Raw genomic sequence first — 14,960 nt, 5'->3', positions numbered from 1 at the left:
GACTATTTGCTGACTCAATAATTCATGCGAGACACTTCTTTTCAAGATGTGTAATATTATGTCTAATCCATGTCATATAATTGTTTTCAAATATGCCCAAATATGGTAATCCACTATTTATTGGTTCAACATGACCAAATATGGTAATCCACTGTTATTTATTAGTTCAACATCCCCAAATATGGCATTCCACCATTTCTTCATTCAACATGCCCAAATATGGTAACCGTCAGCTAAATTGTGGCCCAACATGCCCAAATATGATTATTTATTGGTCTAAAATGCCCAAATATGGTATATCCACTACTGTTTATTAGAGCATGCCCAAATATGGTAATTCACTACCATTTATTGGGCTAATTTGCCTTAATATGCCACTGTTTTGATCTGCATTCGTTAAGATTCCAGAATTAGTAATCTACTAACTTTTGTCAGTGTACCATGTCCAAATATGGTAAACTGCTTACTTTTCATCACATACCAAATATGGTAATATTCTGACTTTGTTAAATGCAACCAAATATGGTAAAATGCTGACTTTTCATCACATACCAAATATAGTAATGTTCTTATTTAGTTCATTGTTCAATGCTACATTCCCAAAACATAAAACTATGTTGTAGGCAAAGTACTCAAGCACTAGACCATACAAAGTAATTTTATGAAAAGGGAAAACGTCTGGTCCATACTATCAAATATGATAAATAGCTCATGTCATTACATTGTTCAGAAATTTACAGTTGAAAACATGTCAATATAGCACCCATTAACAGTCAGTAATACATAAATATTCCTGAAGACAACAGTGGTATTCAACTTAAACATAACTTAACAGCAAATTCCCATTTACTTATTTGTGTAAATCAAAATAATTTTTCCACTCTTATAGAAAAGGGGAAATGTTCTGCTGTTAACACAATGAAGCCTGATGGTTTTAATCTGCAAGGTACCGTACATCATATGATGGGTACCCTCATTCATAGGCCAACCCCCATGTAGAGCAAGACCGCTGAGGATGGAGCAAAATGACATATCTTCGTCTAGATGATGTATAAATGGCCCTTAAGATCTAGATGTCTACTCTCAATTATATCATTTACTCTTGTAAAATAGTCAAAGAATAATAGCACAGTATTAACTGGTATCAGACAAGTTTGACTGTCTACATAGAAATTTTACATAACCAAATTTTTTACAATTACACCAAACTAAAAACATATATGCCTTTATATATTCCAATATAGTCATCCATAAAATCTTAGAAAATTCAAGCAGGAAATTAATCTTGATACAGTTTGAAAACAAATTCAATAAAACATAAAAATCACCTGCTATGTTCCAAATTGAATGTAAAATGAGTTTTATATTATTTATTATTTTTATTGTTACTCCAAGATACAACAGTGGAAAGTCAACTATCTGCCAGCTAACACAGACACAAACTGTTATTGCAATAGGTTGATATATACTGTCACTTGAATTGATGTAATTACACTCACAGTAGGGTGGCATCTCTGTTAGCAAGACGTTCTCAGTGGCTGCACATTCAAGCTCATTCAGTGTGTCAGTACAATATCTTGATTACAAGGTGATTATATCCACATAACCAAGACACTGCTATCATCCACTTGTGTAATCTACCACATACAACATTAGTTTTAATAGTTACACTCACACTAGGGTGGTGTTTTTGATATCAATGTTTTCCTCAAGTAGCCAGTCAACCTTATTCAGTGTTGACACTTACACAATGATTATATCCACATAACCAAGGCACAGCTACTCAATAGTTTCAGTTTGTGTCTATCTTACTTTGCCGATAGCATGCTTTCCACTGCAATAATATTATGTGTCTCATATAAAAGAATATATAAAATATGCAGTATTATAATTACTCCATGTTTGTGTTGGTTGTCGGACTCCAAAGTTAAACTACGTGTCAAATTACATAAAAGTCAACCTCAAATTGACATTCTATCCCCCGTAAAAAAGTTGCTCCATTATGTAGTTTCATTGAATGTTCACAAAATTTACATATTTCTTCTGATATCTGTCATATAGAATTCTGATACATGATTGGTCACTGTAACTCTTGCCAGGTGATTTCATGTACACCTGGTTAAATGGTCCGCTCAGAATTTAGTCAAATTTCTCTTCTGCTGTACGAGGACTTCCTAAATACCACCTAAAAATAAACAAATGGAAATTAGAGATGTGGTGCATTTGTAATGCAGTATTCTTAATTAAGATATTGACATGTGTAATAGTACTTGATGTCACAGTGGTGTTGCAGCAAAGCATGCCAGGCATACATCACATTACATTTCAGGGTCTGAACCTTCATTTATGAAGTTGATCCTTAATGGAAGAAGAAGAAGTAGAAAACACATTACATGATAAAAAGTACACTGTATTCACTAATTTCTTACTTTTATCACCATATAAAAATTCATCAATTCAATCATTAATTTTGACAAACACTGGCCAAGTTGAACATGTTTGCACAAAATATATGGGTTTTATACCCTGCCCTACATCTCAAGAACTCACATCTGCATATTCATTAGTTCTGTGATGCTTGAAACACAAGTCAAGAGCTGCAAATCACCAATACCTTTCCTGGTTTGTTTGGTTTTTTTTGGGTTTTTTTTTTATAAATTATGCATATGGAAATAGAACTATATACAATTTTTTCTTTACTCATGACCTAAGGTCTGAAAGTCTATTGACTCAGTGACAAGACTCCTTAGGTCACTAATATTTTCCTTGGCCGAATGAAGAGAAATATTGGGGAATAGTGTTTTTTAATAAATAAACCTACCTGTATAAGAATTCAGCAATTCCATAACCTTTCTGTCCATTTACATTAACTTTTATCATTTGTTCAAAAATCTTGGCTTCCCAGTCAAAACCCATGTAGAATATAGGAGCATGTAAAACTTCCACTTGCATCTTGTAATTCTCTTCTCCTGTCAATCAACAAGATAGCAACCAATCAGATGTATTGAATAGCAGCATGTGATAATACAACCAATATATCAACCAATCAGATGTACTGAATAGCAGCATGTGATTATCAACCAATCAGATGTACAGAAGTACATGTGATTATATTACCAACATATCAACCAACTACTTGTTTTGAATTACAAATTGACTATAATACCAGCTACAAAACTAACTTACAAGCTAACTATCTAACTAAATTACCAGCAACAAAATTAAGCTACAAAACTGACTTACCAGTTTTAAAACTACCGTCCCAGCTACAAAACTAACATACCAGCTACAAAACTAAATGTACCAGCTACAAAACTAACATACCAGCTACAAAACTAAATGTACCAGCTACAAAACTAACTTACCAGATACAAAACTTACTCACTGGCTTCAACAATAACTTACCAGCTACATAATTAATGTACCAGCTAGTTCTGAGCAACCAAACTAACTTGCCATCAAAATATCCAACTTACCAGCTACAAAACTGACTTACTATCTATAAAAGTGACTTACCAGCTACCATTCTAACTTACCAGCTACAAAACTAACTTACTATCTATAAAAGTGACTTACCAGCTACCATTCTAACTTACCAGCTACAAAACTAACTTACTATCTATAAAAGTGACTTACCAGCTACCATTCTAACTTACCAGCTACAAAACTAACTTACTGTCTATAAAAGTGACTTACCAGCTACCATTCTAACTTACCAGCTACAAAACTATCTATAAAAGTGACTTACCAGCTACAAAACTAACTTACTATCTATAAAAGTGACTTACCAGCTACAAAACTAACTTCATAGTTCTTTGTAGGGATGCCATCTTCACCGAGTTCTGGTAATGACATAGTAGTAGAGCTGATAGCATCCTTCTTACCACTACCATTCATTACATAACCAATTGATAGACTGAAAATAAAATCCAACAGACTCATTTCATGGACAAATACCCAGTACAACTCTACAGCTTTTAGCTGGTATTTCTTTTATGTGACGAGAATTACCTTGTAATTTTGTGTTGATTAACAAATGGTCACAATCATCAGATAGAGGGGACTATGATCAGACAATAGAGACACTGTGAATGGACAATGAATCAAGATGTACTATTGTTGCATCAATTGACTTACTCTGACAGCATACCCGGAATGCAGATCTTCCCAAGATTAATGGAAGTACCATCTGCTAAGTGTACCATATGAATACCATAACGATGGAAGTCACCCCATTCCCGACGTTTTCCTGAAATGGACATCAAACAATCGTACACAAGGTATGTGTAACAATATTGATTATTATAACACATTGTTACCGTATAGACTTCAGAGATTGGCTTAGATCATATCATGTGGTATAGATTATTGACCTATACTGACCTTAATTTGCATATAGGGGGCACTAGTCATGTGTTCTTTATGTTATAAAATAATATAATATTACACTTTGATTTCCTAAAATTATCCTTTAATATAGCAACTACCATACCCCTTACTGCTGGATAGCATCTCTTTTTCATTGCACAATTGTAACAGGAAAGAGTGAGATGTTTTGTTGCTTTACCTGTCAACATCATAATAATGTATGGTACACTTACCATAGGAATGGTCCCTCATTCCTCTCATGGTTAAGTCAATCTTTTTCTGACCATTGATTTCTACTGTACCGATCCATTCACCAAACTGTTCGTAATGAGTCTGATGAGCACTGTCAATCAATGGTTTACATTTACATTAAATAACAACATACATATTGTGAGTGGAGTACTGTAAACATGGACATTTTCACTAGAGACGTTTTTTTTCACTTATTTTCACAGGATAACAAAATAATGCAAAAATAAGTATTGACTGCAATGAGTGGCTCAAATACCTTCATATACATAAACACAATGACAAGTCTGATCATTTGTGAAAATTAGTCTTTGAGAACTAGATGAAGACTATAAAATCACAAAATCTTCTCTTAGTGAAAATATCTAGGTTTGTAAAATCAAAATGGAGTATTCCAAAACTTAAAATCCAAAGAATATACATAAGCTAAACGGTATGAAATGACAACAAATATATCATGCAAGGTGGTCATAACTCACAGCAACTTTCACATATATAGGTTGTCAGAATTATTGTGAGAGTCTTAGTTTCAGAAAGTGAATTCACTTTGCTGACTGATTAATATGGACCAAATCTTGCTTTGCTAGCTATGTCACAGTAAGTAGTTAGCCTTCTAATGTAGTCATTGAGGGAGTGTCATAAAAATGGACTTCAAGGGCATTATCTGAATTATTCTGCAATTTGGCCCAAGGATATCTGAAATATTAATAGTAAGTTGAGTCTACATTAGGAGCAGGGTTGACATTGAGTTTTGGTGATTAAGAACACCCCCCCCCCCAAACAACAACAACAACAGCAACAACAACAACAACAACAACAACAACCCCCAGTAATAGTTGTACTTACTCCTTGAGAGTTTTGAAGAACTCTCTACTCCACTGTTCCTTAGCAACAGCATCCGATATGGTTGCCGGGTGTTGGTCTACATCGAAGTCATAATACTCAGTGTAAGCTGTCCAGCTGAAAAATGATAACAATTGAATATTTCAATAACTTTTCTCAGTGAAAAAAAAAAATGGACTGCACTATTATAATTGTATATTAAAGTTACTAAAATTATTCATTTAATATGTAAGCTTCCTAGACTACAAAAGCAGAGTGAGATATCTAATTTATTTTGAAAGTATTGTACATTGTCATTTTTTTTATGTACCTAGGGTTTGTACAATCAAAAACATTTCCTTGTTCTGGAATTATATTTTGTATTGGTTTACTCAACTGACCATCAGGAGAAGCAAACGACAACGGCCATCATGTAACAGAGACAAAGGAATGGCAATTATCAGGAGTATACATAGCCCTCATGTGGTCATATGACAAGTCATTGAACTGCATACAACGACAGCTGGAGAAACCGAGTGATTTAGCCAAAATTTTATCGGTGAATTATTTACGCTGTTAGTTCAGAACTAATACAAATTAGAGTTTGTACGTGTTTCATGTTCATGTATTAGGCCGCCAATGGAAAGTCACTGATGGCTTTCAATTGCTGTGCATTATTTGTTACAGTGTTTGATTTACCTTGAATAAATTTATTCTGTATGACAAAACAGAAATGTAAAATCAATTCCTTGTCACTCAAGTCAAATAACAGTTCCTTGAAATTAATAATATTCAAACTTACGTGAAATCAAACTTGGCGTCTACAAGACCCTCCTCATCATCTTTCCATTCATCTCTTGGACCTTTCCTATAAAACAATATACACTATGAGTAATTAAGTACGAAATCTGAAATGTCATTTTTAACAACAATATTTCACACAATTTATTTCTATTGAAGATACACCAAATTTCATCAATTTAAAAGAAAAACTATTTTTTTTGTGTCTGATGTTATCCAAGAATGACCATAATATGAAATCCTTTCCTATAAAACAATATACCATACTACTAGTAATTATGACATATACATATATACAAGAACAAATGAGAAATCTGAAATATGTTACTGTACTTGTGTGTTAGCACCCTAACTTGAGCAAGGCCCCAGTATTTTTGTTTTAGCAAGCTTTGTTTTTGGTAAATATTCAAGACAATGCCCAGCCTCACCTTGTGTATTTGGCATGAAAGGAAATGTAACAATGACGAGGATGGTAAATGAAAGATATATATTCAACACAGTTATTTCACCCAATATACATTCCCTGAATTTATTTCTACAGAAACGAGCCAACTTCTCTGTTACCATACCAACAGACTGACTTAATAATGTTACCATATAAACTGACCTGAGTTTTCCATTGTACGTAATTTTCCATTGCTTCATAGGTGTCACACATTCCAGTTTCAGACCACCGGCATCATGTTCGTCTGGGTTACAATTATAGACTGTGGAGTCTGGATGTTCCGGCAGCTGAAACAGATCCCCTCCTGGAAGTTTGACAAAAAGTACCATTTGTGCCACATTTTTTGGTCTCCGTGACAATGCAGTGACAATGTATGCACCATCTTCATTAGAGCCATTGAAATAGACAGCATCCACAGCCTGTCAAAGAACAACATTATTCCTAAACCACCTACAACATATTTAAGTAAATTTTTACACATTTCATCTTCTGTGTTTCTTGCACCCTAAAGCTATCTTACACACTGAAGTATATTTAAAAACTCTGTACACTTGGAGGGGGTGTTTAGGTCTATGATTTTACTATGATTTTATTACAAGATCTATGATTTTACTGTACATTTTCCCTTCTTTATAAAAAAAAAAAGAAGTTCTAAATCCTTAGCATAAATTAAAACGATTTGATGGGATTTGTAAATTGACAAATGATCATTTACTTCATTATCTTGTCCATCATGTATAAAATACTTGTGAAATTTTAATTGTGCATGATATGGATGTACTGATATGTTGTAGTCAAACTCATAAAAATTTCCCATGGTTATAGTATAAAATTTATTGGAATAGAAAAACCACAAGATAACTGATTAAGTTAATCTTGCATTGAGGTCATCAGACAGCAGACAATGGTTCAATGAACTTTACACTATGGACTTGACAACTACATAGTGAGGCTAACAACGTGACAACGTTCTTGTGGTCGGCATTAGACTCAGAAGTAGATTCATAACCATTGGTCTTGAATCTGAATCTGATTTTGGTGTTATTAGGATTATTATAGATGTAGCAATTTCAAGGAGAAATATATTCTTATATAAGAAAAAATAAGAAATACATAAAATAAGAAATATATGCTTAAAGAAGGTTCACCAGATTCAGAATAATGAAAAAGTGATGAAAAGAGAATTGTCTATTCTTTGTATTCTGAATTTGTTGAATATATACTACATACAAAATAGGATTATTGTATGTACCTGCCACTAAGTCGTGTACAATTAACAGAAAACAATGAGCGTTACTTATATTTTCCGATAAGAGCAACTTTTCATATTATTCAGCTTGCTCCCCCGAACTCCCCCTAAGTTGTGTGACCAATAAATGAAGATAATGCTATCAGCATAATATTACGGATTCACAAAATTCAGCTGTTGTCCAGTAAGAATTAATATGTATCTGAAAATGATGCTAATTTCAGTGAAATACCAAAAAGTACATGCAAGCTATAGTACATAATAATGGCTGATAAATCAATTCTGTTGAAATCTTGTGCAAGTTACAGTTCTGAAAATTATACTACAAATGTATTACAATAGCATAAATTTGATTGTATTCTAGTGAGCACTAATTATCGTAAAACATACAAAATATCTTTAAAAATTGTCATCAAGATAATAATGTTGAGATTGGCTCTAATTTTTAATAACATATATTATATATATATATATATATATATATATATATATATATATATATATATATATATATATTGTTCCCACAGTTATGAATTATATGAAAAGGTTGCTCTCATCGGTAAATATAAGTCATATATATATATATATATATATATATTCAAAAGAATAAGGATGTAATAAGTTGTTACTCAGAGTTTCACGCTTCAAGCGATCATCAGATCAGATCATCAGATGTTGTCTGATGATCGCTCGAAGCGTGAAACTCTGAGTAACGACTTATTACATTCTTATTCTTTTGAATTAAGTCTATAAGTCTATAATGCTCTGCTACTAATATTTGCATCGAGCACTGTTCTCTCCAGGGAGACACTTATATTCATATATATATATATATATATATATATATATATATATATATATATATATATATATATATATATATATATATATATATATATATATATATACACATATAATTTCATTCTTCTTTCGCCAAGTAGAGTGCTCGATCACCTTGGAGAGCTATCATGCATAAATAAAAATGAAAGAAGACGAGTCTGATATTACATAGTGGAATTACACTACGGACCGTTTCACCCGAAGGATCGTACACCTGACGATCCTTCGGGTGAAACGGTCCGTAGTGTAATTCCACTATGTAATATCAGACTCGTCTTCTTTCATTTTTATTTATGTATGTATATATATATATATATATATATATATATATATATATATATATATATATATATATATATATATATATATATATATATATATATATATATATATATATATATATATAATATTTTTTAAATACATGTTAAGCCAACCTGTTATATTTAAGTGTTATGACTCTTTTTCAATAAAAATCATAACGATATAAACATACTTTTGGGGTACTTTCCAATTTTTGTGCACAATCCATATCTTTGACATCACTCTTGGATTTCACACCATAGCCTGCACCTCCCTCCGAAGCCTTAGCGTCATCCTTTTCGGCACGATATTTCCTAAGTTTCAACAGTAACAGAAAGATGCCCCGTTTCTCCCAGTACCATGGACCTCGTCTTGCATATTTCCCGTACAGTGCAACAGCCTCGGGCAAATACAGATTTCGCAGAAAATACAAAAATATCGCAGTGAAGAAAAACCACAAAAACCAAGACATTTTTCGCACTTGTCAAAGATCTAACGTCCAAATAAAAATCACGTCAATCGTGAGCCTACAGTATAGGCAGGCTGACACCTTGGCGAGTTTTACAGCTGTAGTCTGTAGATATCGTGTGAATCAGGGTGTGAATGAACTTTTTATCACTTGGGTGAACTTTGGCCAGCAAAGTGACCTTTGAACCATGTAAAGTGTAGCGCTTACATCAGTTTCTGTCTAACCATAATATATGACAAATCAATTTATTATAAATATTTGCGACCTCATCCTGACTAATATCTCGTTCATTATGTGTGTATTTATAAGAAAAAATACAGCCAAATTTTGTTCTTCTTCCCATCATACAGTTCGTTTATGTTTACGGAAGTGAAGAGTTTATGTACACACACTTCTATCACTTCATTGCACTCGGTACGGTGGTGGCATGGCGTGACCCGATCGAGATGAACTCAAAGTCGCGTATGCTAGATGACAACCATGGAGGAAACTCCTTGGAACAACCATAGCCAGTGGAGAAGTAGGAGTTCGAACCATATGCACGCTCGGCCTCCCTTCCCTTGGCCACCAACCTACATAACAGACTATACGACTGATTATTTCGTAACCTGTGCTACATTCTTGTGTCTGTTGTCGATGATAGTGAAATATATCAGTATAATGAGGAAAACACCACGAGCACGTCGAGTGAGAGTTCTTATTGGTGATATCAGAAAATTTGACAAACAAGTCAAGAAACTATTCCTAGTATCCGAAGTTTGTCTCGAAGTTCTCGAGACTACAGCGAAAAGAATTCGAACTGGAAATGAATGGCCAGGAAATGACCCCATTGAAATTCAAGCAATACAAATAGACAAACTATTTTCGGTCAAAAGTCAAATTCCGAGGCTCGGGAGGCAGTCGTTTCCTCAATGGAAAGTCGTCATGGAGATGGATTCCTTGTTTACTTTTAATTTATTTCGCAAGAGACGCATGAAAACACTCTTTCTTCAACCTCTTGGTGAATTTCCAAACCACATCAGGGATTTTAACATTGGAACGAAGTCTTTGTTGCACTTGTTACATGAATTTGCAGCTGCATTCTTCCTCGGTATGAAAGTTGAATTACAGGAAGAAATTAACATAGACACGTTAGGTTGTACGTCACGATACCATCACGTGACAGGACAAAAACAAGTACTCGTGACAGACTTGAATTCAAAACTTAAAAAGTTTGTGAAACATTCTGTAAAGAATGATCTTGTTGTGGGTCTTTCCTGGACTGACCTGTATCCGTGTGAAGAATTAAATTTTGTTCTTGGAGAAGCATCGTACAAACACCGTTCAGCTGTTTTTAGTTTTGGTCGTTATGAACCAAAGAGTTACCAAGGCAACAAGGGGGATGATGATCCAGGTATCAATGCAATTGATGGAGAAATTTTATGGAGACTCATCAAGGTACACAATTTATATATTATATTTTTAGTTCTTGTACCATGACCAGTGGTTTCTATTCGTGTACACATGTGTATATATATATATATATCTTCATTTTGTATATATATATTAATCTTTATTTTGTTGTTTTTACAGGTGATGAGTCATGAAACTTGTCATGTGTTTGGTCTAGCACACTGTGTCTACTTTGATTGTGCTATGAATGAAAGTGGTTCTGTGGAAGAAGCAATGTCACAGCCATTGTTTCTGTGTCCGATCTGTCTGAGGAAACTACAGCATGCTTTACACTTTGATGTGAGAGTGAGATACCAAGCCTTACTTGATGTATGCAGCTTCATACAATCACATTATCCAACTCAAATGATGAATGATGCAAGGATGTGGCTGCTGAAATGTCTGAAGTTTCTGAATGATGAGAACATAGTGTAGACAACATTGTCTAGGTGTTTGGATATGATGCTGTGTTCTGGGTTTTGAAATACATTCAGTATTCCCCCGATGATAGACACTATGGACAGTGCAGCCTATATCCCCAGGATAGATAGATAAAGATCTGCTGTGAATTTTTGGAACAATCTCTGCATCATACATACATGTATGTATGGACTGGCTGGACTGATAACAGACAACGACGTTACAGCAAAATAAGCAATTAGAAAGAAGTACATTTGTACATGTAAACTGGTGTGACCAGAACTATCTAGAACTTAATGTAGGTAAAACCAAAGAAATGATTGTCAATTTTAGAAGAAAGCTGTCTGTGTATGAAGATATTTTAATCAAGGATGAAGTTGTCAATAGAGCTGGAACATATACGTATTTATCTCCATGATAAGCTTTCATGGAACGTCAAAAAACTTCACAGTCGATTGTACTGCTTGAGAAAACTGAGATAGCGTAGATCTACTACACAAATGTTTTATACTTCAACTTCGAGCACTCTTTTTACTTTTGGAGTATGTTGGGCTGGAAATATTACTAAACAAGACAAAGACAGACTTGACAAAATCATCAGAAAAGTGGGAGGGGTGGTGGGTAAAAAACAGAGTTACATTGACAACATATACCACAGACACATTATGGACAGACTGGGAATGATATTAGCTGACAACACACATCCACTTAGGCCAGAACTTGACAGTCAACGAATAGATAAAAGCAGCAGACTCAGACTCCCACGTACCAGAACAACATGCTACAAGCAATCATTCTTACCAGCAGCAATTAATATAAACCACCAACAGGCAGACAGACCCCGACTGTAGCCCTACATACTCACATGTTTAGCTGTGGCCATTCTTTTTTAAAGTCCACACTTTTCAAGTTGTTGTCATGTACGTATTTTGATTTTAAAAGTCTTGCTTTTATGTACTTGTTTTTATTGTTTTTATTTACTTGTTTAAATTGATTTTATGGCAAACACAGAAAATTCCTGGTATGGATCAATAAAGTTTTATTGTATTGTATTGTATTGTATTGTATTGTGTTGTATTATATTGCATCGTATCAATACTACAGTAATTTACATAATGCATAAATTAATATATGCACATCTTCAGCATTGGAGCAAACATTTAAAGGCCAGGTTTCAATCCCAGATTCTTTCATTAGTGTTATCTTATCAGTGATGCCTTGAGGATTACATAGGATTATTCTTTTGTTCTGGGCCAACTTTTTCTAAAGTTCTGTCAGACAAATTTTTTCCACACCTAATATTTAATCCTTTTTCAAAGTGGCCCTTTCAGTGGTTATGCTTACTGTCAAATACAATTGTCACAATTGTGGAAATTAGGATCACTCATTTCTCTGTGTAAAAGTGTTAATTATAATATTGTTAACAGGGACAATTACTATAGTCAAGAATGGTAAAAGGTCTTTGAAGCATAGCTAGAGGGGTCGACTGATGTGTGAATGCGCCCTGTCACAGCATACCTTACAGACTAAACAGAGACAATTACCTGCCAGGCAAGACTACCTGGGTGACATACATGATGCTAGCACTGCTTTCTCTGTATTGGAGAGAACCCTGCAATGTTTGATAGAAATAAAGTGTAGCTAACTGTAGCCTCAGTTACCCAGACTCTCTCTCTCTCTGCTGGGGGCTCTACCACAAGACCACCCAGACAATAGTCTGAGGAAACATAATTCCAATTTGCCCACACTGGATATCTCTCAAGATCTCCCAGAGCAGTGCAGTCTGGGGAATATTTCACATCTTGTATTGCATGCAGGTTCCTTTGAGACAAGTTCGCAGGCCTAAAGCGTCTGATACCTTTCCGTTAATCCCTTCAAATAGCAGAACAATTGCTGTCCATCCAAATGAAATGTTTTCTTTCTATCTATTTACATTGATAGATGTAACATCAGTCTATAAATATGACTCACTCATACCTGTATTCTGTTGTGTGAAGGTCACACTTTCAGATGTAATGTAAATTAGAATTAAATTGGAGCGACTGCATAATACTTTTATTTATTATCTAGATTAAAAATGATAGAACAGTACAATACGTGTTATGCATGTACATGTAGGTAATGGATGGATGGATGGATGGAAGGACAGTTGATAGCTGGATAGTTGTATGTATGTATGTATGTATGTATGTATGTATGTATGTATGTGTATGTATAATGTATGTATGTATGTATGTATGTATGTGAATGTGTGTATGTAGATGTGTATAATGTATGTGTGTACGTACATGCATGTACGTATGTTTGAATGTGTGTGGAGGGGGGGGGGGTAAGTCAAATGCCTCAATAACACCATTTCGTTGTGTCAAAATCAAACACATATTTAATATTAGTGAGACTATAAATGGAGAGAGAGAGGAGAGTAGTAACTCTTAAAATACATTATTTGAATGGCTTAGCTATTGTTAAACATTGAATGAGTTAACGAATCATTAGCATAATTAAAAATTGTCGGGAATTAGACTTTGCTTCAAATTGTATATAATTGTATACAAGTATATATTAAGTAGTTAACAAATCTTTTGAATTTAGGTTTGACTTTTACTTTTAATGGGTCATTTGCATAATGGGGAACTTTTTTCAATAATTAAGCAATGTCTTAATGTTCTACCTTAACAATGCCTACCTCAAACATCATATAAGTTGGTATATAAGTTGATGGTACTAAAAGATATAGGATAAACCATCCTTACTGACGGTATTCAGTTGACATCTGTACTGGTTACGTATTTGTTATCTAGGCTAAGAATAGGCTAATCTATACGAGCAATGTACACACTCATTCACTCACTCACTCACTCACTCACTCACTCAGAATGTGTAATTGTTGCAGGTGTCTCCGTTAAAAATTTGTCCTCGGTATTGAAGAATCAGTTTCTATGTAAGAATGTATTCACAAAAGCAACGCCGATTTTCTCCACGTTTCGTTCGTGTTTCAATAGTGAGCGGTTTGTTCACAAGACACCAATATGATCATTTATAGTGAGGTGTTTTGCTTGTGTTCGATCGCCCTTCATGGGATAATCAGTCCGTCATTAGTTGAAGTTGTTTTTGTTTTCTGTTCTGCCTTATGATCTTTAACCTTCTGAGTTGTTTGTAAAGCAGAGGTTTGTGGAGTAGATGGCCAACTCTTTTACCGACGAATCCAATCAATTGCCTTCCGATTACACCACCGACAAACCCACCAATTACCGCACCAAGTACTGGAACAGGAATAGCGATCTGACCAACAACAGCCCCTGTTGTTGCACCAGTAACTCCACCAGCAAAGGTACCTACTATTTTCCCTTCCTGTGCACTATCTTCTCTACGTTCTTCAGGGGTACGTCTAACTTTGTTTTTCTTAACATGCAGCTTATACGTATCATGGGCTAAGAAGATTAATTCTGTAGCTGCGGCACTACCAGCAGCAGCACCTGCTGTGACTGAAACTGAACGAGATAGTGATCGAACAGTGCTACCAGCAGCAGCATGCCCTGCAGTTTGCAAAGTCGACCCTTCTGCAG

The 14,960-nt window shown here is 34.5% G+C and overlaps 2 protein-coding genes across 2 annotated transcripts; one reads left to right on the top strand and one right to left on the bottom strand.

Annotated features, from left to right (window-relative positions):
- Positions 1-17: 17 nt before the first annotated feature.
- LOC144448454 (uncharacterized) lies at positions 18-9,678 on the bottom strand. The gene is made up of 9 exons (XM_078138705.1): positions 9,268-9,678; positions 6,848-7,104; positions 6,242-6,307; positions 5,464-5,577; positions 4,602-4,711; positions 4,138-4,249; positions 3,789-3,916; positions 2,822-2,969; positions 18-2,185 (listed from the first exon to the last, which is right to left on the bottom strand). The coding sequence occupies exons 1-9, from the start codon at positions 9,544-9,546 to the stop codon at positions 2,140-2,142; spliced, it is 1,260 nt and encodes a 419-aa protein (XP_077994831.1). The 5' UTR covers positions 9,547-9,678; the 3' UTR covers positions 18-2,139.
- A 235-nt stretch (positions 9,679-9,913) lies between these two features.
- LOC144447979 (archaemetzincin-2-like) lies at positions 9,914-12,416 on the top strand. The gene is made up of 2 exons (XM_078138104.1): positions 9,914-10,980; positions 11,116-12,416. The coding sequence occupies exons 1-2, from the start codon at positions 10,015-10,017 to the stop codon at positions 11,407-11,409; spliced, it is 1,260 nt and encodes a 419-aa protein (XP_077994230.1). The 5' UTR covers positions 9,914-10,014; the 3' UTR covers positions 11,410-12,416.
- The last annotated feature ends 2,544 nt before the right edge of the window (positions 12,417-14,960 follow it).

The sequence above is a fragment of the Glandiceps talaboti genome, chromosome 17 (assembly GCF_964340395.1).
Source record: "Glandiceps talaboti chromosome 17, keGlaTala1.1, whole genome shotgun sequence".
Lineage (NCBI taxonomy): Eukaryota > Metazoa > Hemichordata > Enteropneusta > Spengelidae > Glandiceps > Glandiceps talaboti.
This window is presented reverse-complemented; position numbering and strand designations above follow the sequence as displayed.